We start from the raw sequence: 27,147 nt of genomic DNA, 5'->3' as shown, positions 1-27,147 counted from the left end.
GTTTAATTTCAAGAACCAACAGGCATCAAAATATACTGTTCTCAACATGAGAGGTCTCAGATGAGTACTTTGCAGAAAGGCAATAAACTTTGTGTAAACAATAGGTACAGGGGTTGCAGTAGGCAACACAATTTTAAACACAATTTAGCATTGAGCTCAATAGATTTTCTTATATAAACACAGTTTATTACTTTGTAGATTACTTTGGTAGTTCCAGGACTGGCCCCTAGATTCTGTCCGGGGGTCTAAGCTGAAAACAGTTTAGTAAAAACGTTTTAGGTATTGCAGTATTTTTCAGGAATATAAAGCTATTTTAAAAGTTCACACTTCAAAACTTTTCAACAGAAATCTCGCAATGTTATCCAATGGGAGAAAATTCAGGTTGCAGGTAAAGTACGATCTCGTTACTTTGGTAATCCAGTACTGGACTCCTGGGTCTAGCACTGGGGTCTCAACTTAAAACAGGTAAGTAATTTCATTTCAGTATTTCGTATGATTTTTAAAGAATATTTCAAGTCTTCAAAAGTAGACACTTGGAAGAAATTTCATAGAAAAGCAGACAATGGATTCCTATGGAGAAAATTCAGGTTACTAGTAAACCCGGTAAGGATTACATTTGCGGTTCAGTACTGGGCTACAAGGTTCAGTCTTAGCTTCTCTCCTGATCACAGGTGAATACTTAGGAATTCTTAATTCGGTTGATTTTATATGAATATTTTAAGTTTCCAAAACTTCACACTTAAAAGATTTTTCTAGTCAAACCAGTCAATGTTATCCAATGGCAGGTAAGTGAATTACCAGTTTCCAGGTGAGTTCTCGACTGGTGAAGTTGTGGTTCTGGACCTAGACTCACAGGTCCCCCAGGGTCAGGTAGGTACAGTTGGTTCACCCTCAGCGGCGCAGGGGCGGCCGGGTGCAGAGGTAGTTAGGCCCATTGTTATCCAATGAGGGACAGGGGCCCTCCGGTTGGTGGCTGCTGGATAGCAGGCCACGTGGCTTTGGGAGCTGGGCTCCTGGTCACTTGCTCAGGGCAAAGGGGGAAGCTGGATAGGGCAAAGGTGGCACAGCCAGCAGTACTCGGACGGCTGGGTGCAGGGTGCTTTTGAGCCGTCGGGCGCTCAATGTTATCCAATGGGAAAGGTAAAAGGGAACAAAGGCTGCAGGCATGGGGGCAGAGACTTTCCAGGGGCGACCAGCACTTCGAGAGGAAAGTTAGGATCTTGGTGCACAGGTAGGTACCCCAAAGGGAGGCACAGGGGGCTGTAGGGCGCCGGGTGCATGGGTGTCTTTGGGTGTCGGAAAAGCTTATCCTCAGCTGGTCGCGGTTGGGGTGGCTCCTGGTTCTGTGTCTGCAGGGGTCGTCTGGTTCATCGAGGAGGGTCTGTGGGCACTGGATTTCGGGTCCCAGTCGCTGGGGGGGACGTCCTTGTGGACTTGGATCACTTGGGCACCCACCAGCCCACTCGGCGGGTGCAGAGTGGGCTGGTCCGGAGCTTCCTGGCTGGCACCAGGGGGGTTGTTGCAGCAGAGCCTCTGCTATTGGGAGTCCCAGTCTTTAAGAGGGTCGAGGCAGGCAGGTCCTCTGGGTGTCCCAAGGTTGCTGTCCGCAGGAGTCGCCTGGATTTAGGCAGGAGCAGGTTCCAGTATCGACAGGCCGGTAGGGCTGGGGCCAAGTCAGTTGGTGTCGTCCTGTTGTTAGCAGCTGCACAGCGGGTCTTCTTCCTCTTGGTCTTCTTTCTTCTTTTCTTATCGGAATCTGAGGAAGGAAGGTTCAGGGAGCCCCTAAATACTGAATTTAGGGGCATTACAGGTAGGGCAAGGGCAGGGACCAATAGGTCCTGTATTAAAGTATGAATCTTCATGAAGTCAGGTAGTTGGTTCCAAGTAGTAACTTTATTAGTAGGTAAGTTACACGATTCTTAGATAAGCAAGATGGAATAAGCTGTAAAGTATGCCCCACCAGGAGCAGGATAACATTCCTGCTCAGCCTGCTGACATCAACTGCCTAACTCCCTACACACCACATTCCATGCAGTCATGACATTCTATAGGCATCATAGGCTGAACAAGAGGAATGAGCAAAGGAAGAAGGGCATGTAAATAACTTACAACAGGTCCCTGTCCTGGGGTGGGTACACCCCCTAGCCTGCTCCTCTCCATTGGGAGGGGGGTAGGAGCCTAGCTGTGATTGGGCAGGGCTCCCCATCTTCAAGATGGCCGGAGCCCGGGGTCATGCTTCACCTCGTCTCCCCCACCTGAGGGGTGGGGTTGGCACAGGCTGGCACACCCCCCTTCCTGATGTAGTTTTTCCTGCCAGTCTTCCTGCCAGAGTGGGGGTCAGGACTGGTGGGGGCTAGTTGCTGGGAACAGCAAATGGTCTGGAGAACCTCATAGAGGCGGCATGCCTTTGAGGTTTCCCCCTGCCCATCCTGGGGAGGAGACCTAGCACCTCGCCCAGGATGTGCATTGTTACAGGCCCAGGAGAACGGGGGGGCTCTCCACCCAGGGGTCCAGCAACATGTCTGCTGTGGGGCAGCCTATGCAGCCACTCAGCCCAGACGTGGATTGTAGGTTAGGTTTTCAGGGGGCATCTCTAAGATGCCCTCTGGTACATTTTACATTAAATCCCACACTGGCATCAGTGCGGGTTAATGTGCTGAGAAGTTTGGTACCAAACTTGTCAGTCTTCAGTGTAGCCATTATGGTGCTATGGAGTTCGTAAAGACAACCTCTCAGCATCGTATACTCTGAATGTCCCTGGGTACAGCAGGGCTACAGGGCTCATGCACCTGTGCCCACACCTCTGGCATAGGGCACCCTGCTAGAGGGGTGACTGAAGTAGGCCAGGGCAGTGGGTTCTGTGGGCATGGCACACAGGGATGTGTGCCATGTCGACTCTTTGTTTAGTTCTGTACTTAGACACTCAGCTTGCAAAGGCAGTGTGTGGGTGTCAGGGTACAGAGTCCCTGAGGGTGGCACAATAAGTGCTGCAGTCCTCAGGGGTCTTCTCTGGTCACCATGCCATGGGTACCTAGGGTACCATTTACTAGGGGCTGACAGGTGGTCAGAGATGCCAATTGGGTTTTAGTTTCAACACAGTTTTAGGGAAGGGACACAGGCCCTGGGTACCTGGTTGGCAGGAACCCAGGGCACACTCAGTCAAAGCACATCAGCAGTTCAGAAAAAAGTGGGGGCATCCCAATGCAAGAAAGATGGCACTTTCTCACACAAATATAGGTCTGTTTCCCACCAAAGTAGAGTTTGGACAAACACATACAACCAATAAAATAATTTATAAAATACTTTGAAACTGCAGGATCAGCAAACTGTTGGATTTCCACCTCGTGAGACATATATACCGTAGGTACCTTGATATGCAATACACTACAAAGGTGTCCGTTTTACTGCTTAGGATCCTAAAAGCCTCAAATAGAGTCCTGCACCAATGCGTCTGCATAAGGGCGCTATCCATTTCTACCTCTGTTAAGTGTATATTGCAAAACAAACAGCTGCACCACTGTTTTAGTGTGTTTTTGCAGGCAGGGTAAATGTCCAAGACATCTGCCACACAAGGCCACTTTTACAAAATGATCCGGTGTTCAGGGTGCCATATATGAATTGAAAGAAAATCTTTTTTTGCGAGGGGATGAAACAAAATCCAAAAAGGCCTCATATGATTTAAACTTCTAAGGTTTGCGACTAGGCTCCCTCTCTTGCAACTTTGTGTGGTTTAGAGTACAGAGTCACAATAGGTCTCCTTTAAAACTGCCCTCAAATTTGATACTAGTTTCTCTGGGTGGAACCAAAATCTTTCAAGAGCGAGATTTGACAGAGTTTACTTTATAAAACAGACAAGGGACCTTGGGTCTACCAGGTAAGTTTAGGAGGTCCTTAATTCCCTCTCTATAGACAGACAATTCATTTTTGGTCCATACGCGATGCCAATAAAAGAAATGTCAGCTACTTATCTTCCTTTTAATTTGTTTGTGTGCCAAATTCAGACATATGGGAATCATCAGGGTCTCTGCTGCAGAGCAAGAAGTGATCTCAAAAATCTATTCTCAGTCACAGTTAGTAGATTGCAATTTGCATACCCTAAAATTTCTGTTCCCTAAAGTTCTGCTCCTTGAGCCTTGATGTTGTAAATCACAATGGCAGGTGAGAATGTTCTTGAGGCTGTCATTTGATATATAATTTTTTCCAGTTCTGTGATAGTCTTATTCTCAGAAATTCATAATTTGAGACTTGCTCAATATCTGCGTTAACTGTTTCCAGCCTTATTTGTGGGGTTCTGGCAGAACTGTTTTGCACTCTTGAGCTCTGTTCCCCTTTCTAGACAGAATAAATAAAAATTGTTTAACAGCTTCTCTAAGCCTTTTGGGATATTAAGATTGAAGACCCGAAGAAGAAAGAAAGGTGGAACGCCGAAAATCCTACAAGGGAACGTTCTGCTTCCCCTGTGATGTTGGCTATAACTCTGAAGGACGCTCAGAGTGAGAGTCAAAGAAAGGATGCAAAAAAGCGGTAAAAAGACTACATTGTCGTCTGCATTGCCATACACTTTGTTCCTGCTCTGCAGTGTTCCAGTGCTGAAACACGGCCATAAGTAGTAGGTCTTTAACATCGAAGCAGTCTGGGGGCTTATTAGCATTTTCTTCAACATTAATTTTATCTCTCCACTTGAAGTTGATTCATCATTTGCCAGAGGCACCAAAGCATTCAGGACACAAACTGACATAGAGATTCTTGACCTTTTCCACAGCAAACAGAACGTACACCAACAAAAAGACTGAAGCTGCTGCCATCTGCTGAGTCAACACTGCAACCATTGGGATCCCCAAGGCTTTCTATTCTGAAAGAAGTTTCTTTGCAAATTCATCTCCAGATGCTAAATCTCTCACCTCCACTGAGGATGGTATCAAGGCTGACTTCGATGTTGCCGATAAGTTGCTTTGGGTATCTAGACTTTTCATAGTGACATTTCCCATCTTAAGACTCATCGATTTCTATTGAGTGGTTCACTGTCTCCACACACACTAAGGAATCGTAGGAAAATCAGGTCACCGGTTACCAGCTTTATCCTATCGCTCTTTGGACGTCACAACTTTTTATGATATTTGATGAGAAGTCCTTCCAAATTAAACAAGCCACTGAAGACACTGCAGAGATTGGCGTGGGTTAGACACACCAGTCTCTGGCATCTCTAACGCCTCTCTTCCACTGGTAGTAGGCTTGTTGGAGATTGTAGAAGATCAGTTCCTCACAGTGGCCTCTAAAATTGCAATACCTCCATGTTTGCTTTTCAAAATATAAACCTATTCAGCAGGATCCTTATTTCTTAGTCTAATCCCAAACTGGATTCAGTTATAATCTGAGCATGAGGAGGTATAAGGTTAATCTGGGGGAATCCTGTTTTCCTATCACCCATCCCCTCACCAGAGAGTTTAGTAGTCAAAGCGTCATGCTCCTCTAAACAGTCTGCAGGCTCATTTCCATCAACACTTGCAGTTAGAGAATCCAAAAGTATGGAGCAATATGCAAAGAAAGTATTCTCTTAGGCTAGTATGGCTCTAAAGTTGACAAATGCAATATGGCTGTTGGGTCTCTAAATCCATGCTCAGATGGACTCAGCGAGGGAGGTGCTCCCGAAGCTTCTGGAAGATGTTCAGGGCCTTTTTTCTGAGGTACTTTCTGATATTCGAGCTACGGCTTGCCAGGTCATTCAATCTGGTCTGGACACTGCGGACTCTGTTGCCAGGGTAATGGGTTCCTCAGTTGCGACCAGGTGGCACGCTTGGCTAAGGGGGGATTCTGGGTTTTCACTGGATGTCCAGACTACCTTATTGGACTTGCCTTTTGACGGGTCTCGTATTTGTGGTGCCAAAGGGAACTCAGCGCTGCAGCACTTTAAAGATTGCAGAGCCACTGCAAGATCATTGGTTCTCCAGTCACGGTCCAGGGGTTTTGGATACAGTAGGTTTCGCGGTTTTACCTTTCGAGCCAAGCCGCAGCAGCGGGCAAACCTCTTGTACAGGTCATACAAGCAAAAGATAGAGGTCGTCTGTGAGGTCTCCTGCCACTCCAACTGGTACAGCAGGGAAGCAGCTTTAGGTCTTCCATCCTAGAGCATTTTTGTCCCGCGTGAGGACGGGTGTCCCATTTTCTACCGAATTGTAGGTGTTACTTTAGATCTCTGGGTGTTGAAACTTGTGGAGAATGGGTATGCCCTACCCTTCTGGGATTTAACCCCTCCAAACCCCCCCCCCCCCCACCCCAACACCCAACCATCAGGGTTGGTGCTCAAAGAGCACCTGTTGCTACTACAGCTTGATGTTCTATCTTTACTGCAAAAGGGTGCAATAAAGGTGGTTCCGGAGCAGGAAAAGGGGTCTGGAATGCTACTCCTGGAACCTCCTGATTCCCCAGAAGGACGGTCGATTGAGGCCAATCCTAGATCTCAAGGTCTTGAATTTTTACCTCAAGCAGGAGAAGTTCAAGATGTTGACCCTGGCTGAGGTTCATCTTGCATTGCAGCAGGAATACTGTATGGTGTCCATCGATTTTGCAGGATGTGCATTTTCACATTCCCATCCTGAAGTCGCATCGCAAGTGTCTCTGTTTTAAGTTGGGGTCTCAACACTATCAGTTTGTGGTCCTTCCATTTGGCCTTACTTCCGCACTTTGGGTCTTCACAAAGAGGATGGCGGTGGTAGCAGCACATCTCAGAACGTAGGGGCCTCCGTGTCTTAACATGACCAGAGAATCTGGATTTCATTAAATAGGAGAATCGCAATTCTCTCTCTCAGCGCAACCTGATCATAGGGGCAGTACTGGACACTACAGTGAGTTATGCCTTGCTGCCTGTGCAGAGATTTCAAGACATCCAGGCTATGATTCCACTTTTTCAGAATGGAGCGGTTGCTCCAGTCCTGAAGGTCTTGCTCCTGCTTGGTCTGTTCGCTTCCTGCATTCTGTTGGTCTTTCAGGCAAACTGGCACATGAGGGCCCTCCGCAGGCAGTGGTCTCAACACAATGTAGATCTCAAGGAGGTGCAGGATCTCCAGAGAGACTGTAGCGGAGCTGTTATTGTGCAGTTCTTCGGACAACCTGTCTCAAGGGAAGCTGTTTCAACCTCCTTCTCTGGTGGCAACAGTGATAAAGGATGCCTCTACTCTATGGTATGAGCTCATCTGAGGGATCTGGAGGTCAAAGGCCTTCGGTCTCCAGAGGAAAGAATGTTTAACATCCATCGTGTGAAATTGCGGACAATACATTTGGCTCTCAAGGCCTTTCTTCCGTCCCTTCGCAGTCAGACGGTTCAGGTCCCGACTGACAACACTACCACGATGTTATACACCAACAAGCAGGGAGGAGTAGGGTTGTATTGTCTCATGTAAGGCCTTGTAAGTGAGGCACAATGCCTTCAATTTAATTTGGTTAATCACTGAAAGCCAGTGGAGTCCCCTAATGGATGCAGAAACAGGTTGGAACTTGGAAAGATCAAGAATAAGTCTTGCAGCTGCATTCTGCATGCTCTGTAACTTTTTCACGTGCTGGTTTTGGAGCTTGACATAAAGTCAATTTCAATGGACAGATTTACGTGATTGCAAATCATCTGGCCGGAGGGCTGAATTTGCATTTTGGACAGTCTCAGTCAGCAGTACTCAGCCGATCATGAGTAGTGTCTCCATCCGGAGGTGATCCATCACATTTTCAGTATGTGGCGGTTCCCCTGGGTGGACCTTTTTGATGCTCACGAGAACGCACACTGGCTGTTGTTCTGCAGTCTCCAATATCTGATGCAGGAGGGTTGGGGGGAACACCTTTCATTTAAATTTGGGCTCACAGCTTCTCTACGCGTTGCCTCCCATACCCTTGATTCCTCAGGTTCTGAGAAAGATTAGTCACAACCGGGCCCAAGTCCTATTAATCGCTCCGGATTGGCCAGGAAGGGTAGGGTACATAGACCTCATTTACCTTGCATCACACCCTCCGCTCAGTCTCCCTCTCAGGACAGACTGTCTCTCACAGTCGCTGGGGCAGGTTCTACACCCCCACCTCCAGCGCCTGCATCTTCATGCCTGGAGATTGAATCGGTCAACCTGAGCCCCCTTCTCTATCCGGTAGACATTATTTTATCAGCCAGAAGACACACCACCAAATATGTCTGTTCTGGTAGGTGGGCTATGTTTGTTAAGTGGTGTGGAGAGAGATCACTTGATCGTTTGCAAGCCCATTTGTGTGATATTCGGAGTTTCTCATAGTCCTTGGCTCAACAGGGTTGTGCAGTAGCTACTGTTAAAGGTTACTTGTCTTCTTTTCTCTGTTTACCATATCAACCCTCTTTATTTAAATCTCCCATTGTTATAAGAATCATTAAGGGTCTCACCAATAGGTTTCCTCTCACTCCCTTGATCTTGCCTCAGTGGGATTTGAATTTGGTTCTCACTTACTTGATGGGGTCTCCCTTTTGAAACCCTTACATAGTTGCCCCTTAAGGTTCTTGGCATTTAAGACAATATTTTGGATTGCCATCATTTTTGCTAGTAGGGTGAGTGAGCTTTAAGCTCTTAGCTCCAATCCTCCATTTACCTCATTTCATGCTGATAAAATGGTTCTTAGGACAAGAGCTGCTTTCCTGCCTAAGGTGGTCCCTTCGTTCCACCTAGGGCAATCCATCACTTTACCCACATTCTATCCTCACCCTTCTAAGGAGAAGAGACTTCACCGCCTGGACCCAAGAGGGCGATCAGCTTCTACCTGGACAGGACTAAGGACTTCGAGTTGGCTGACTAACTTTTCATCGTATATGTGGGCAAGATGAAGGGCAAGGCTATCCACAATAGAACGCTGTCCAGATGGATCATCCTCTATATCAAGATCTGCTGCGCCTTGGCCAAGAAGAAGCCAAGGCCTGACTACCTAAAATAAGCAAGGTGACATGGGATCAAGACCTCTGTCACTGTATTCACATAAGATGTGGTTGAGGTTATTGTCGGGGAGGGCAGTGGGGGGGGGGTCATTCAATAAAGGTAATACAATTACCATGTCTCCTAACCAACATATGCATTTCCCAACCCGATTCTATGAAGATAATCGCAACTAGGTTCTAAACAATTACATTCTTCATCAAATCTTCATAGACTGGAACTATCCAATGATTGATCTCGTAACAAGATCACAAACCAAAAAGAGCCAATATTTGGCATTTATTTATTTATGTATTTGTATCGCGCCTGAATCAGCCCCGAAGGCATCCAGTCTACCAGAACTATGGTCATTATCCCTTTTAATGAACTGTTCAGAGGACTTACCTTTATATCTTCGTCGATTTCTTTGATACCCACAGTCCTACATAAACTCAAAAATTGCCAAGCTGCAATGATTCTCATTGCTTCAGACTGGTAGAGGTGATATCTGCTTCTGTTACTGATATCTTTTAAACCCCACAAGAGGTTACCATGTAAACAATCCTATAACAGGTCACTTATTTTACCCAAACCTGATATCCTTTGTCAGCATTGCGTCTGAGATCAGACCATACAGAAATCTAAAGCATCTTCTATCATGCATGGGTATTCTAAAAGAAGCCAAACATCCGTCTACTAGGCCTTGCTATTCGTTGAACTGGAAGAGGTAGCCTTTCCGTTGACACCATAATCAAAACCTATTCCATTTGAAGGATAGCAAGCCTTGGTTGTAGTCTACAGTTCTGGCACCTACTGGGGGGTGTCCTTCTTCCATACTGTTTATATCTGACTCAATTCAAGCAATTTGTCTCTTCCTTTGAAGTATATCTCACTGCTACTTTTACATCAGGGAGCATATAAGAAGGGGCAACATCAGGCACTCCTTTCAAAATTCATCTCATCATATACTTTTTAGGAGACTTGAAAAAGATCCACTCTCCCTTAAGGGCGTCGCCTTCTTGGGAGCTCAATTTGGTTTTATCAAAAAGGTATGGGTTTAGATCAATTCACATGGCTTATTTGCTGCATCGTTCCTGAAATACAGCCTTTCTAACAGCGATCACCTCAGCTGATAAAGATAGTGAAATTTTAGACCTCGCAGCGATTGAGGCTTGTACAATTTTTCCCACACATAGGATGGTGATGAGAAGTCATAGTATCAGAATTTCATAATAATCTTATCACTCTCCCAGTTTTCTTTGCAAACCCATTCTCTCCAGCAGTGTGTTCATTGTACTTTCTGAGTGTTAAGAGTTCTTTGTGTGTGTCTATTAAAAACGAGGTCCTCCCGCAAGTCTACCAACTGTTCATTAATTACTGTCACATTTGTCAAGGTCAGGCCACATCAAAACAGTCCTTTTTTTGTTAGATTGTACCCTGCATGTCCCTATGGTATCAATTGACCTGTAAACCCCTACAGAGAGCTCATCCATTAGAGGGAAAGCAGGCATTGCAGCTTGACTTACAAACATTCTTCTTTCATATATTTGTATAGTGACACCTTGAAAATCAGTCCACCCCTTGATAGACCCGATTGTCTCTTTTCCAGTATGAAAACTGACTCTAGTGTTGATAAAGCTGCACGGAGAAACCTCTTTGGTTAATCCAGTATTTGTTGTCCCTTCAGTTTTTCTTATATTGAAAACCGTTGTTCCTTATGCCCTAGAGCTTCAAGGTCTATGCTTCTTCATACATTCTACTGATTTATGCAGCTATAGATCTATAAATAGATATAGTATGTATATAGATGAAGATATATAGCCTGGCATACAGTGGGGAATTATTCTAATGTTTAGAACTTCAATGAAGGGCTACAAGTCAGTACCAATTTCTTTCATCCTCTTGCCCCGGCTAGTATTTCAAATGACACTCCCCTCCTCCCTATTTGTTTGCTGAACATCTGTGGCCTAGTCTGTATCCAACGTGTGTGTGTGTGTGTGTGTGTGTGTGTGTGTGTGTGTGTGTGTGTGTGTGCGCGTGTGCGTGTGCGTGTGTGTGCGTGTGCGTGCGTGTGTGTGTGTGTGTGTGTGTATATTCACTGCAAAAAAAGGCTTCCGGGATGATATGGTTAGGAAATAAAAAAACATTTTAAACTTAGAAATTCACAAAAAAAACAAAGGGAACTGATTTTATAGTTAGGTTCCAATCTTACAAACGAAAATCGTAGAACTTCAGCAGTTCTAGTTATACTTACTTCAAGAAACTATAACTTGTGCCCTAAAGTAACTATACTTGCAGCCCCAATGGGGCCCAGCCAATAAATGGTAGGTGCCCATCCAGGGCATCCACCATCTCCTTTTTGGGGGGCTGCAGTGAGAGGCCCAAGGCCCCAGCCCAGCTCCCTCCCTCCAGCTGCAGCTGGCATTGCTCCAGCCGCAAGGAACAGCTAAAAATTAAGCTCCCTGCGGGCAGGAGTAATATTCAGATCTGTTTCCCTGCCCGCATCAATCTAAAACCTGCTCCCTGCTGGTTTGAGCATTTTCTAAGCTCCCACCAGCTGGTAGCAGACTTCATGTTTTGCTTTCGCTTGGCGAGAGCTCTGAAATTGCTCTCGCCAAGCGAGAGCAAACACAGGTTTCCCTGCCCGTGCTAGTGGGTACCCCGGGACATAGCTGCAGCTGGCCCCCGGGATGGCGGTCCCCAAGTCCATTAAACGTTCAGACCCTATCCCTCTTAAATTTGAGGCTTGGTGGCGGGGGGCCTCTTGGACTCTCGAATCGGCCTCCCCCTACGCCGCCCCCGCCCATTACTATTTAAGTCAGGGCCAGGGGATGTTCCTGAGGCCAAAATCGGCACGGGCAAGAGGGGGGAACTGTGTTCTCCTGCCCCTTTTTTTTTTTTTTATAACCACAGCCGGGCCCAAAGTAATGGGGTCCCCGGGGTCAAAAGCTGTCGGTGAGGGAGGCCGCATGTCCCCCTCACAATTTACCTTAAAGGCTCGGCCTCTGGTCTGAAATCAACCCGGGGAGGTGGGGGGCGCGTGCCCCCTCCCCCATATATAAAAATAATATTTCCCTTGGGACCTGTCCCACCCAAGGGGCTAGTGAAAACAAGCAGTCCTCCCCCCCCCCTGCCCCCCCCCCCCCACACGCCCCCACTTTTGGTTCCCACTGATGGTTATTCCCACTGAATATGCGGGGGGGGAGAAATAATTTAGAAAATGTTTTTGGCCCACGAGGTCAGGGTAATCTTACCCTGCCCACTTGTTTTTTTAGGTGTAGCGTAGCAGCAGCGCGTATGTGCTGCTCACTTTGCTAGACTGCTGTTGTAGAGTATGGGAGAGAAGCTACGTCCACTCTCCCATATTTTTCATTGGCTTGTGTCATTATCTTTCGTAAATGCTGCCTTCGAATTTGTTAATAGGCTTGTTAGTCCCTCCTTAGAATGGCCTTGTCTTCATTTGTACCTTCCCATGGCTACTGGCCCTTTTACTTCAGTTGTTGCACGGGACCTGTTATTAAAGTCTGTAAGCACTATTTACTTTGAGTTTCTCTTACTGCAGGCCGGACATGCGCTGTTTCAGCTGAAACCGCTTGTGTTTTTTTTAGCAGCACAGCCGCCCCTGAAACACTGACGTCTGCTTTCAATCACTTTAACCCAGCATTATCTTGTGTCTGTTTCAACCTCCCAAGGAAATTGGATTTAGAAATGATTAGCAAATTAAGTCATGTGAATTCCAGGTAGCACATAATCCTGCGCTAATGGGCTGAAGCTGACAACAGCACATCTGTGACACATTTCATCTGTACTAAAGCCACATGACTGGTTGTTTTTAAAAGCCTTTTTTATTAACAACAACACCACCACCCTTAAGACCACTACAAATACCGCCACCATCAATACCACAGCCAATACCACCACCAATATCACTACCACTAATGCCACCACCACCAATACCAACACTACCAATCCAATACCACCCCACCAATATTACCACCACCAATACCAATATTACTACCACCATTACCACTAATACCAGTACCACCTGAACCACCAATACCATCTGCAGCAATAGCACCACCAATACCATGATCAATCAAATACCACCACCAATTCAATCCAATACCACCACCAATACTACCACAACCACCACCAGTACCACCAATTACAGTACCACCACCACTAATACCAGTACCACCACCACCAATACCACGATCAATAGCACCACCAATACTATCACCACCCCAATACTATCACCACCATCAGTACCACCTATACCAGTACTGCCAATTCCACCACCAATACCTGTACCACCAATACCTGTACCACCAATACCTGTACCACCAATACCTGTACCACCAATACCTGTACCACCAATACTACCACCAATACCGTCACCACCACCATCCATACCGGTACCACCCTCACCAGTACCACCCTCACCAATACCACCATCGCCAATATCCCTACCACCAATATCACTACCACGACCAATATCCCCAACACCAATGCAATACCAATAGCACCACCAATACAATACCACCACCAATACCAATAGCACTACCACCAATAGCACCACCATCAATACCACCACCATTATCACCAGCAATACCCCCACCCCCAATAACACCAATGCCAATAGCACCACTACCACTCCAATACCACCACCACCAATCCAATACATCCACCACAAATACCACCAATATCCCCACCTCTACTGCCATCCCCAATACCACCACCAATACCGGTACCACCAATACCAGTACCACCAATACTGCCATCACCAATACTACCACCCCCACCACCTTATCGCTTCTCGCTCACCAGTAATAGCATGGGCACTGTACGAGTCCGGAGCTGCAGCTGAGACCATCCCTCCCTCTCTCCTTCTCTCTTTCCCTCTCTCCATGCCTGCCATAAAGCACAGCCTGTCCTGCACCAGGAGGTGTAGCCAGGACCCTACTACAGCTGGAGTGTTTTTTTTATTAGGGCAGAGATGGCAATGATGTTACGCAATGCCACACTGCACACTCAAATCACGGAGAGGGCAGGAAATATCCCCCGCTCTTGTTCCTGAGCGTGTTGGAGGGCTTTGTTAGGGTTTATAGCTCTGATCATGTGTAGCTCTTACTTCACACTTTGTGTCTGTGTAATTTCCAACACTTACACATCTTCTTCACTGCACTATTTGTCACTACTTTCAAAACGTCGCAGGCCGGTCTCTTCCTCTGATATTTACAATCTAACAAGCGGTCAAGAAGTCCCTTTGTTGCAATGCAATAGGTCTCGCATTTGCGAAAGATTAAGCTATTAGTATTGTAAATGACAATGCGTTTTATTAATGTTTTAAAACCCAAAACATACATAAAAGGCCTTGTCATTTACAATGCCAATAGCTCAAACTTGTGTGAATGCGAGACCTATTGCATTACAAATTCATGTTTTTTTTTTGTCGTTCTGTGAACTCGTCTGAGTCCTAGGATGGGCTGCCACCACTTCCTGGTTGAAGTGGTGGCAGCCCATCAGATCTCATTTTGAGATCTATGGGATCCACAGTACATCCACGTCCCTAGATATAAATACATATTTTTTTCTTTAATGACTCCAAAACTACTGAACGGAATTACACCAGATTACAAAAAGGTCTCTTTCTGGACCAAGATCTAGCTTTCTGCCCCATTTGGTGTAATTCCATCCAGCGGTTCAGGCTGTAGAAGTGTCTAAAATCCCTGTGGTACATTGCATAGAGAAAACACGTTTTGGGGCCCCACCACCCTTTTTCTCTGCCCTCACTTGACTAATCTCCCCAAAACGTTCCAAACAGCAGCTGAAGTGAATGGCAAACTAGTTTTGAAAATTTTGTGACGATTCCTCAAACTGTGCTAAAGTTCTTAGAAAAACAAAAAATACTGTTATGTATGTATGTGTATATATATGTTCGAGGCATATGAGCTGCATATCTCACAATGTGCATTAGATCGCCACCTGGTGTTGGGCTCGGATGATTGCATGTTGTTGTTGTTGTCTTGGAAGAAGTCTTTGTAGTCACGAAATAGGTGACTCTTCCCTTGGATGATAGTGCGCATGGGCATCGACTCCATCCACTGGGTCCGGATGAAACTTTTCCGCTCCGGTTCGAAACCTACTATTCAAGTACTTCGCCGCGTAAAAATTTTCTTCAAACTTCACCAAACAACTTTCAATACCGATAAACATAGACTCCACTTCATCAGCTCGATTCCGGTCATCGACACGGGTCGTTGGGCCTACCCACGCCGTGAGGCCTGCACCTCATGGAAAGGACGTCATTCAAAAGATGCCCCGAGTGTGGAGCAAAATTTCCACACAGTGACCATCACGAGGTCTGTAACTTGTGCTTATCGCCAGAACACGACGAATCCAGCTGCACAGCCTGTGCATCCTTTTGATCGAAAAAAACCATTCGAGATCGGAGGGCCCGTCGACGCGATATGCAGAGATCAGCTCCGGAACAGGTGAATATCTTCGACGAAGGTCCATGCGTCCCAGAAGAAGATTCTGATGATCTCCAGATCGTATCAGAGGCAGACGACTCCATACCTTTGGGTCAACGCTTGAGTACCACTGCTTCTACCCCAGCCCAAACACCAAAATCGAAGGCAAAGGTCAACACTCCGCCTGCGGAGCCGAGTTGAGACCGAAAAAACACTTTGAAAGCCCCGCCATCGAGCCCGGCTCCGAAGAAAATAATGAAGCCTTCCGGTAGCTCCATACCGAGCAGACCGCATGTGCCGATACCACCTGCTGCCTCGGCACCGAAACAAAAAAGTCCTGGTTCCAAAAGACACTCTGAAACCGTCGACTCAGAGAGACAAAGCGGCTCCGAAAACAACTAAGCCCGTTTCCGATGCACCGAAAACAGCTTCCAATCCGAAGCCGATACCCTCGATGCCGAAACAGACAAAGCCTGCTTCTGATGCTTCCAAGTCCACGAAACAGGTTTCGGCTCCAAAGACAATATCTTCAGTGCCGAAATCTACGCCAAAGGCTCCACATCAGCTACTAAGGCTAAAGACAAGCAACAAACCGGTTCGGAACCGAAAAAATCTGCGCTGAAGGCTGTGCCTCAAGAAGAGGAGCTTTTCCAAACAGATCCTTTACAAAAAAGGATCTACATTGATCCAGAAACAGGACATGCTTCCACTACACCACACAGTAAGTGTAAGTCAGATACAGCACCTACACCTCCAGTGCCTGTCAAGAAGAAGGACTCTGCCACATCTCCTATGCACCCTCCTTCTCCTGCATCTCCTTCTCCTATTCCTTTAAACATTTCACCTCAAAATTATCCTCCTCATTCTCCACTACATACACCTCAGAATGTTGATGATGATGATGAGTATAGCATGGGGGGAGCGAGAGACCCAGATTTCCCTTTTCCCTACCCAACAGGTTCACCAGACTGGGAGTATCCAAACCCACGGGATGCACCAGATATTCCTGATCCACATACATATCCATCTAAACCTTCTCCTACAGAAGACAATATTGGGTTGGACACTTAATTAATAGGGCTGCCATCTATCACAATGTCACCATGCATTCAGATGAGGCAGAGGAAGATTTTTTATTATACGCTTTCTCACACTCCAAAAAAATCTGTGCAAATACTGCCAATGATTAAAGGAGTTATTAAGCATGCACCAGAAGTGTTTAAAGATCCTGTACGAGCTAGAATCATAAACCCAAGGATAGAGAAAAAGTACAGAGCGGCTACTGAGGACCCTGCCTACATCAAAGGACAGCTACCCTTAGACTCCCTTGTAGTTCCATACGCTAGGAAAAGAGCAAATTCCCAAACATCAGGGGAAGCACCACCTCCTGATAAAGAATCAAAGATCTTAGATGCTTCAGGGAAAAGAGTAGCTGCCCAAGCTAGCAATACATGGCGCATCGCTAACACACAGGCCCTCCTCTCAAGATACGACAGGGCTCACTATGATCAGTTAGAGAAGCTCTTACAACATCTACCTGACCAATATAAGGCACAAGCAAATGACCTCGTACAAGAAGGTAAGCTTATATCAAATGCCTCCATTAAATGCCCACTTGATGTAGAGTTAAAATCTGCATCCAGAGCAATAAACATCAGTGTCCCCCTTAGACGTCACGCGTGGCTACTCTTTTCAGGATTTAAGCAATAAGTGCAAACTACTATCTTAAATCAACCATTTAACCAACAATAATTGTTCGGTCCAGAGGTAGACACAGCACTTGAAAAAATGAAGAAAAACACTGACACAGCGAAGTCTATGGAAGCGCTGCAGTCCACCCAAGCATGAGGCTCCTTTCCTCGCTCCTTCTACAGAGGAGGATCCAAAGAAGCTGGAGCAGACAATTCAGCTTCCTTTAAAACAAATACACAAACATCCTCCAATAGAGGATACTTTAGAGGAGGCTACAGAGGCAACAACAACAAGGGAAGAGGTCGAGGAAATAACAATAATCGAACATCTCCCAACACAAAACAGTGACTTCCTTCGGCTTCCCCAACAGCATTCCACTTCTGTAGGGGGCAGACTAACACTGTTCCTACCTGTCTGGAATTCCATCACAAAAGACAAGTGGGTAAGACAAATTATCCAGTATGGTTACTGCCTAGAGCTTACAGCTACCCCTCCAAATATACCACCCGGACAGCGCCAAATGTCCACAGAACATCTAACGCTGCTCCAACAAGAGGGCCTCTCATTGCTGCAAAAAGATGCAATAGAGCTAGTTTTGCTGCAACATCAAGGAACAGGGGTTTACTCACTCTATTTCCTAATACCCAAAAAAGACGGAACACTAAGACCAATTCTAGACCTAAGGCCTCTCAATCTGTATATACCCTCAGATCATTTTCACATGATCACTTTACAACAAGTGCTCCCATTGTTGCAACAAGGCAATTTCCTAACCACACTAGACCTCAAGGACGCCTACTTCCACATTCCCATACATAATTCTCACAGGAAGTATCTCAGATTTGTACTAGAAGGACAACACTATCAGTTCAAAGTCCTTCCATTCGGGGTCACAACTGCACCACAAGTGTTTTCAAAGTGCCTAGCAGTAGTTGCAGCACATCTCGGAAGACAACATATCCATGTCTTCCCATACTTAGACGATTGGCTCATAAAAGCCAAGTCATTCAATCAGTGTGTCCAACACACATCTCAAACAATTCAAACACTGTACAACTTGGGGTTTACAATCAAGTCAAGTCAAGTCAAGTCGATTTATATAGCGCGCTACATACCCAGAGGGTCTCAAGGCGTTTGAGGAAGGGAGGGGAATTACTTGTCAAATATCCAAGTTTTAAGTTGCTTTCTGAATGCTAGGTGGTTCTGAGTGAGACGAAGGTGAGTGGGGAGTGAGTTCCAGGTTTTAGCTGCCAGGTAGGAGAAGGATCTACCTCCCATGGTGGTTTTATTGATGCGAGGTACGGTAGCAAGGGCTTGGTTGGAGGATCGTAGCTGGCGGGGGGGGGTGTAGAAGGAAAGTTGTGTGTTGAGGCAGTCAGGTCCAAGTTCGTAAAGTGCTTTGTGTGCGTGGGTTAGGAGGCGGAAAGTAATCCTCTTATTGACGGGGAGCCAGTGGAGTTTTTTCAGGTGGCTGGAGATGTGGTCTTTACGCGGGATGTCTAGTATGAGTCTGGCTGATGCGTTCTGGATGCGTTGGAGTTTTTTCTGGAGTTTTGCGTTGGTACCGGCGTATAGGGTGTTTCCGTAGTCCAGGCTGCTAGTAACCAGTGCATGGGTGACCGTTTTTCTGGTTTCGGTGGGGATCCAGCGAAATGTTTTTTTGAGCATGCGAAGAATGTTGAAGCAAGATGATGAAACGGCGTTGACTTGTCTGGTCATCGAGAGTGAGGAGTCTAGGATGACGCCCAGGTTCCGTGCGTGGTCCGTCGGGATGGGTGCTTTTCCAAGGGCCTCTGGCCACCAAGAGTCATCCCAGGCGGAGGGGGAGGTTCCTAAGATAAGGACTTCTGTTTTGTCTGAGTTCAGTTTCAGACGGCTATGCTTCATCCACTCGGCTACTTCTTTCATTCCTTCATGTAGGTTGGTTTTGGCGGTGTTAGGGTCTTTGGTGAGTGAGAGGATCAGTTGGGTGTCATCAGCGTAGGAGATGATGTTGACGTTGTGTTGGCGTGCGATGGCTGCGAGGGGGCTCATGTATACGTTGAAGAGGGTGGGGCTGAGTGAGGATCCTTGTGGTACGCCGCAGATGACTTCAGTGGCCTCTGACTTGAATGGTGGGAGGCGGACTCTCTGGGTTCTTCCGGTGAGGAACGAGGTGATCCATTCCAGTGCTTTTCCTTGGATTCCGATGTTTCTGAGGCGCTGTAGAAGGGTGCTATGGCAGACTGTGTCGAAGGCTGCGGAGTGGTCGAGGAGGATGAGGCGACTGTGTCTCCATTGTCCAGTAGAGTTCGAATGTCGTCTGTTGCTGCGATGAGGGCGGTCTCCGTGCTGGGTTTGGCTCGGAAGCCGGACTATGAGGAGTCGAGGGATTTGTTAGTTTCGAGGAAGGCGGCGAGATGGTTGTTGACAGCTTTCTCGATGACTTTGGCTGGGAATGGAAGGAGCGAGATGGGGCGGTAGTTTTTGAGTTCGGTGGGGTCAGCTGTGGGTTTTTTCAGAAGGGCGCTGAGTTCGGTGTGTTTCCAGCTTTCCGGGAAGGTGGCGGAGTTGAGCGAGCAGTTGATGACGTCTCGGAGGTGTGGTGCTATGATGGAATCTGCCTTGTTGAAGATGTGGTGAGGGCATGGGTCTGTGGGGGATCCTGAGTGGATGGAGTTCATCAGGCGGATGGTGTCTTCAGTGGAGATTGGGTTCCAGTTGTTAAGGATGTTCAAGGGGGGTGCAGGTGCGGCAGAAGGTTGAGTGGGTTGGTCTCCGGATTGGTTGTCGAAGCTGTTGTGGATGTCTGCGATTTTGTTGTGGAAGAACGAAGCTAGGGAGTCGCAGAGGGCTTGAGAGGGGGTGATATCGTTGGAGTTGGCTGAGGGGTTGGTAAACTCTTTGACGATGTTGAATAATTCCTTGCTGTTGTGGGCGTTGTTGCCTAGTCGGTCTTTGAATGCGGCTTTCTTTGCAGTCCGGATCAGTTGGTGGTGTATGCGGGTGGCGTTTTTGAAGGCGTCCTTGGTGGTGTTGTTAAGGTCTTTTTTCCAGGCCTTCTCGAGGGAGCGACAGAGTTTCTTCGATTTCTTAAGATCATCGTTGAACCAGGAGGCGTTTTTTGCTGCCTAGTTTGATTTGACGTTTTTTCAACAGTGCTAGGAGGTCGGCGCTGTTGGATAGCCATTGGGTGAAGTTAATGGCTGCTTGGTCGGAGTTTGAGGAGTGGCCAAGGGGGTTTTGAAGCAGCGATGAGGAGATCTGGTCGACAGTGATTTTGTTCCAGTTTCTTCGTAGAGTAGGTTGAGGATGGTTGTGAGTTGTGGTCTTATTGTAGGTGAAGTGAACGCAGCTGTGGTCCGTCCAATGTAGAGTTGTGGTGTGACTGAAGGAGACATGTTTGCTGGAGGTGAAGATAGGGTCGAGTGTGTGACCTGCGATGTGGGTGGGGGTAGTGACAAGTTGTTTGAGTCCGAGGTTGGCGAGATTGTCCAGAAGGGTGGTGGCGTTGCTGTCATTGCTATTTTCCAGGTGAAAGTTGAGGTCTCCCAGTAGAATGTATTCCTCGGAGGGGAGGGCGTGTGGGGTGATAATGTCAATGATGTCGTCACTGAATTGTGCACGGGATCCTGGAGGTCGGTAGAGGAGGGTGCCTCTGAGTGTGGTCTTGGGATCGGTGTGGATCTGGAAGTGAAGGTGTTCGGCGCTGGTAAGGTTGACGTCTGAGCTGGTTGAGATGCGGATGGAGTTCTTATGGACGATAGCGATGCCTCCTCCTGTTTGGTCGGTGCGGTCCTTACGGATGATTTTGTATCCTTCTGGGATGGCAATGGTGATGTCTGGGGCTGATGAGGCGTTCATCCATGTTTCTGTTAGGAAGGCGACGTCGGGAGAAGTGGTGTCTAGCAGGTTCCAGAGGTCAATGGCGTGTCTGTGGATAGAGCGGGTGTTGAGCAGGATGCATTTTAGGTGGTTGGTGTCAGATCTTTTTTTGGTGTTCGTGGATGAGGAGTTGTTGTTGGTGCCGTCAAACTTGCAGGAGTTGCAGGAGAAGGGTCCATGGGTGAGTCCAGGAGCGGCTTGGGCGCAGTTGGGGAGACGGCCGGGGTTTAGGGCATGAGGGTGGTGGCGTCGTATGTAATGCGGGAGGGCTGGGCATTGCGTGGACCAGGGGGTCTGGCACTGGGCGCGGTCCAGGCGCGGACGGGCGTAGACGGGCTTACCTTTGGCGCACCTTCGGCGCGACCGCTGCGCGTAACCGCTGCACGCAAATGCATCTGTCATATGTGGATAGTAGAAGGGGAGGGGCGAGGGCGGGTCAGCTGGGAAGGCGAGAGCGGGGCGGAGACTCGTGCAGGGTGACAACAATAATAACAACAACAAAATGGCCGGCGGGGCGGAGCAAGCAGGCAAAGTAATGCAAAGTGTGCAAAGGACACGAAATATAATGTCAGTCAAGGCAACACAGCGATGGCACAATAATCTCAGCAGCTACTTAGCAGGCGGGCATTAATTATAAAAATAACAATATTGCTATGTGAGTAGCCTAGATGAGTAAAATCGATTTTTCAATTAAAGCGGTCGTGCAGTGAGAGATGATTAAATCAATAGCAGCGATGTGTGCAGTACGAGCGGTCCTGCAATGTGGGATAAATAAATTGCTAGCAGCGGTGTTAACAAATAGAGCGCTCCTACAATGCGAGATGGTTAAGTAAAAAATTAAGTAAAAGAATAGCAGCGCTGTAAGCTAATAAGCGGTCCTGCAAAGCGATAACAATTAATCTTAGCGAAGAGTGCAAGCAGCTGGGGAGAGCTACGATACCAGGCTGATAGGGGAGGCAGGTCGGGAGCAGCGTGGAGGAGCGGCCGTGTCTGTGGTTAGCAGGACGGTCACAGCGCGATCTACACAGCGCGGGCCTGATAGTCTCAGTGGGAGGGCGGGTCAGCTGGGAAGGCGGGAGCGGGGCGGAGACTCGTGCAGGGCGACAACAATAATAACAACAACAAAATGGCCGGCGGGACGGAGCAAGCAGGCAAAGTAATGCAAAGTGTGCAAAGGACACGAAATATAATGTCAGTCAAGGCAACACAGCGATGGCACAATAATCTCAGCAGCTACTTAGCAGGCGGGCATTAATTATAAAAATAACGATATTGCTATGTGAGTAGCCTAGATGAGTAAAATCGATTTTTCAATTAAAGCGGTCGTGCAGTGAGAGATGATTAAATCAATAGCAGCGATGTGTGCAGTACGAGCGGTCCAAAGTTTCAAAACCAACACTCTCCCAGCCAGAGTGTTCATGCAACTAATAGGCATGATGGCATCTTGCATTTTTATTGTACCGTATGCAAGACTGCAAATGCACCTATTGCAGGAATATCTAGCACATCAGTGGAATCAGGCTCAAGGACAACTTGCAAATCTGGTGTTGGACAACCGCACACATTGCTTTCTGCAGTGGTAGAACACTAAAAACTTGTCCAGAGGGCGGCCATTCATCGAACCTGTGCCACAGATAGTACTGACAACAGCCCATCTGCTCCATCATACAACTCATGGAAAATTGACCGCTCAACAGAAGGTGCTTCACATCAATCAGCTATAGCTGCTAGCAATATTCCTAGCACTAAAATCCTTCCAAGTGCATGTACAGAACAAAGCTGTCTTGATCCGGACAGACAACATGACAGCCATGTACTATGTTCAAAAACAAGGAGGCACACATTCCCTGCAACTATCCCAGCTCGCACAAAACATTTGGAGATGGGCCATTCCACAAAAGACATATCTGCTTGCAGAACACCTTCCAGGGGTTCACAATCAGATAGCAGATCTGTTAAGTCGACAGACACAACAGATTCACGAATGGGAACTACATCTGCAAGGTATTCTTCCACAAATGGGGTCATCCAGACATAGATCTGTTTGCCAAACACGAAAACGCAAAATGCCCAACCTTCGCCGCCAGGTTTCCACATGCGCTGTCCAAGGGCAATGCGATATGGATGAACTGGTCAGGCAGATTTGCCTATGCTTTTCCGCCAATCCCACTAATACCACTAGTAGTACGCAAGCTGAGACAACAATCTCTCAAATTGATCCTGGTAACTCCCACATGGGCACGCCAACCATGGTTCACCACACTGCTAGAACTCTCTCTAGTTCCACACCAAAGACTTTGTCTGACACCATCCATGCTAACGCAGAATCTTGGAGACATCAGACATCCAGATCCAAGTCAACTGAATCTGGCGATCTGGCTCCTGAAGTCTTTGAGTTTGGTTACCTTAACCTGACACCAGAATGTATGAATATCATTAAAGAAGCCAGAAGACCTACTGCTAGAGCTTGCTATGCTGCACAATTGAATAGATTTGCCATTTACTGCACTAATAATCAAATTGATCCTCTAGATGCTTCCATCCAGAATATCTTCTGTTACCTTCATTTACAAAGATGTAATCTAGCTTATTCATCTATACGTTTATATCTTGCAGCAATTGCTGCATATCTACAAAATAGACAACATATGTCGTTATTTAGAGTACCTGCAATCAAAGCTTTTATGGAAGGATTCAGATGAATTATTCTTTCTAGGTTACCAACCTCTCCAGTGTGGAACCTAAACTTTGTTCTTACCAGGCTCATGGGGCCCCCCTTTGAACCTTTACATAAGTGTGAACTGCAATTCCTTACATGGAAAACCGCTTTCCCTATTGCTATTACCTCTCTTAGGAGAGTTAGTGAAAATCAAGCTTTCACTATACAAGAACCATTTTTACAATTACACCGTAACAAGGTGGTTCTACAGACTAATCCCAAATTCCTTCCTAAAGTAATTACTCCTTTTCATCTAAATCAATCAGTAGAGTTGCCAGTGTTTTTTCAAAACCCAGACTCTGTAGCAGAAAGATCTCTACACACACTAGATGTAAAAAGAGCTCTTCTCTATTACATTGATAGGACCAAATCCTTTCATAAAACAAAGCAACTGTTTGTAGCTTTCCCTCCACCACATAAAGGCAACCCCATCTCTAAAGCTGGAATTGCAAGGTGGATTGTAAAATGTATACAAATATGCTATCACAAAGCAAAACGTACATTAACAGTTCCTCCTAGAGCGCACTCTACACGCAAACTAGGAGCCTCCATGGCTTTCTTAGGGAACATTCCCCTAGAAGACATCTGCAAGGCATCAACATGGTCTACAACACACACCTTCATTAAACACTACTGTGTTGATGTGCAAGACAAGCAGCAAGCTGCAGTAGGCCAAGCTGTCCTCAAAACTCTTTCAAACTACTGCAACAGATACAGGTGACCACCGCTAGGGGAGACACTGCTGTACAATCAATGCACAGTGTGAGATCAGCAGCTCATATGCCTCGAACGGAAAATGCTACTTAGCAGTATGGATCTGTTCTTGGCATGTAGAGCTGCAGAGTCTCACACTCCCACCCGCCTCCCCGGGGCCTGTATCTGTTCCAGTTCTATCTTAATTAGATACACACACATGGACATCCTTTTTTCTATTTCTACTAACTCCATCATTGCGAAAAACAATCTAAGGATGGAGTCGATGCCCATGCGCACTATCGTCCAAGAGATGAGTCACCTCTATCTTGTGACTACAAAGACTTCTTCCAATACAACAGCAACATGCAATCATCCGTGCCCAGCACCAGGTGGCGATCTAATGCACAGTGTGAGACTCTGCAGCTCTACGTGCCAAGAACAGATGCATACTGGTAAGTAGCATTCTGTGTCTGTGTCTGTTTGTCATCGAACAAGATGCCCCCCTGCGAGGACGCACTCAAGGACAGACAAATCCTGTCATTTGTGGCAGCATTCTTTATTTCCAGCAAACTGGCATTACAATGTCCAAATCAATTAAAAGCCCAACACGTTTCCGCATCACGCACCCGTCTGAGAGTGCTTCCGTCTACTGCAGGATGGAGAGAGCGCGAATATAACGGCAAACGCCACAACTCCTGCTTCTGAATGCTTCCGGCGTCTCCGACGGCACACGCCCACAACAATGCCGAAGGGCACGCCCGCTCGTGTTAGAACGCTAGTCCCACACAGAACGCTTATCGCAAGCGGTATAATACCGCAGGCTTTTGCCGAATGCACACGCCCCCAGCACAACGCACACGCCCACAATGGACTACTTTGCCCCTAATGTTCTTTCCCCTTCTAATGCACATGGTGGGCTGCTGTATAGCCTATGTCCATCAGCTGAAACTGTCCTTTCCAATGCTGTATTGGGTGTTCTGATTGGCGCTGTGGTTCCTGAGCTTACCCGCCTCAAAGGTTTGGGCTCTCTCTTTTTTATATTAGTGTGGATAAACTGTTTTGCAACACCACAAGTCCCTTCCACTCACCAGGTAGATCCCTAGGTGCGCTAAAAATAATCCTTGTGGCAACAGTTCACATGAAAACTGTAGTTGGTCAAGACATAATTACAGGCCATTATATTCGTACCAAACTTTCATTGTAAAATAAAATAACGGTTAAACTTATTGCTATTCAGTTAGCCAAATTAATAGAAGGTAAAAACGTTCTTACCACCTTGCTATCAGACTCTGCCCATGTCGAAGCTTCGAGACCCCTATGATAAAATCTCTAGGTCAGTGATTCTTAACCTTTTGACTTCTTATGAATCCAACTAAATTACTTCAGGAAGCCAGGGACCCCAAGCCTTTTGCTCGCCACCTCATTCTGTAGTTCTTCATTTTCACGTTTCTCACATCGTTTTCTTCTTCTGCACCCTCTTTTCACTCTCTCCTTGTGCACGTAATTCCTGGCATCTCACTCACTTCACCAGGCCCCTTTGCCTCCTCATACACAGAACGCACATATTCAAGTGTAAATTATTTGTGTCTCTATTTCAGCAGCGTTGTACCTCCTTCACATACTTTCACATCTAATTAAATTGGCAAATGTTACCATTAGTCTGTGAACTCTGCAAAGAATCCAATGATTGGATGTTCAAGTAGTGTGAACACCTTGATCACTCACTGATGAGCACTGTGAGAAACTCGCTCTGCCTCAACTCCAAACCTCTCAATAATGCCCTGTTAGAAACTCTGACCCACAACCTGAACTCAGAGAAATACCTACAAGCGGCCCAGGCCATAGCTTTCACAGTACAAGATTAATATGCAGTATGAAAATAATGCAGGAAAACAATGTGGGGACACAAAGAAATTCTCATAGGGAAGGAAATTAGCTAGAATGTGAGAAATGTAAACATAAGCTTTGTCTCTGACGTAGATTACCTTGTTTTGGTTAAATATTACTGCTGACCTTTGGCCCCAGTTTTCTCTGCCAGCATGGGATAGCAGTAGGCACTGTAGCCCACGCACCCCCTGTGAATGTGTTGCAACCCCTGGGCTGTCCTCAACCTACAGGTTTAAGAATCGCTGCTCTAGATCATGTCCGTCCTGATAGTTCCAACACCAAAATGTAGACTCAAGAAAGCTTTGAAACCATCTTTTACAACAGTAGCTCTTTCATCTTGGATCTCTTACTGTGCCTGAACTACAGTGCCATTCTGTGGGACATTAAAAATCTTCCTCTGAAAAAGCAAATTCCAGATCTCCAAGGAATTCTACAGTTTTAAAATGATGCATTTTAACCATCACATTGACCACCCCATGGTCACTTGTTTATCTATCCCATTTTGCCACCCTTACTCTCTTTTCTACTATTCCTTGTGCTCCTTTAATTCATCAGTAATTATAAGGGCCTGGTTAGCTCAGCAGTTCAGTGTGAAATTCTCTGGTTCTCTTTGTGGTGTGAAAGCACTCGATAAAACATAAACAAATAAAATATGTAAGGGGTCTGATCGGTCTTCCGCGTGTCTCTGACATCATAGCTCTAATTGTCTTCTAACTCATTATGACTTTGTTACAAGAGATGACTGTTTATTCTTTTGATGCAGGTTGGAGTATTTTCTCCATCCAGTCGTAGCCATTATCTGAACGTCACTCCAAATAATGTGGTGAAGATCTATCCAGCAGATGGCATCAGCCAAACATCTGAGCTGCAGGAGGTAAGGGAAAAACTGTGATTGTTATATAAATGC

General features: G+C 46.5%; 1 protein-coding gene across 2 annotated transcripts in view; it reads left to right on the top strand.

Moving 5' to 3' along the window:
* Positions 1–27,147, top strand: part of HROB (homologous recombination factor with OB-fold) — a 189,579-nt gene that overhangs the window by 102,691 nt on the left and 59,741 nt on the right. For both annotated transcript variants that reach the window (XM_086923925.1, XM_086923926.1), the window contains exon 8: positions 27,004–27,114. In XM_086923925.1, the coding sequence (XP_086780051.1) occupies positions 27,004–27,114 (111 nt within the window). The remainder of the gene's footprint in view (positions 1–27,003; positions 27,115–27,147) is intronic.

The sequence above is a fragment of the Lissotriton vulgaris genome, chromosome 5 (assembly GCF_964263255.1).
Source record: "Lissotriton vulgaris chromosome 5, aLisVul1.2, whole genome shotgun sequence".
In the NCBI taxonomy this organism is placed as follows: domain Eukaryota; kingdom Metazoa; phylum Chordata; class Amphibia; order Caudata; family Salamandridae; genus Lissotriton; species Lissotriton vulgaris.
The sequence above is the reverse complement of the archived record's forward strand: the minus strand, read 5'-3'. Positions and strand labels throughout refer to the sequence as shown.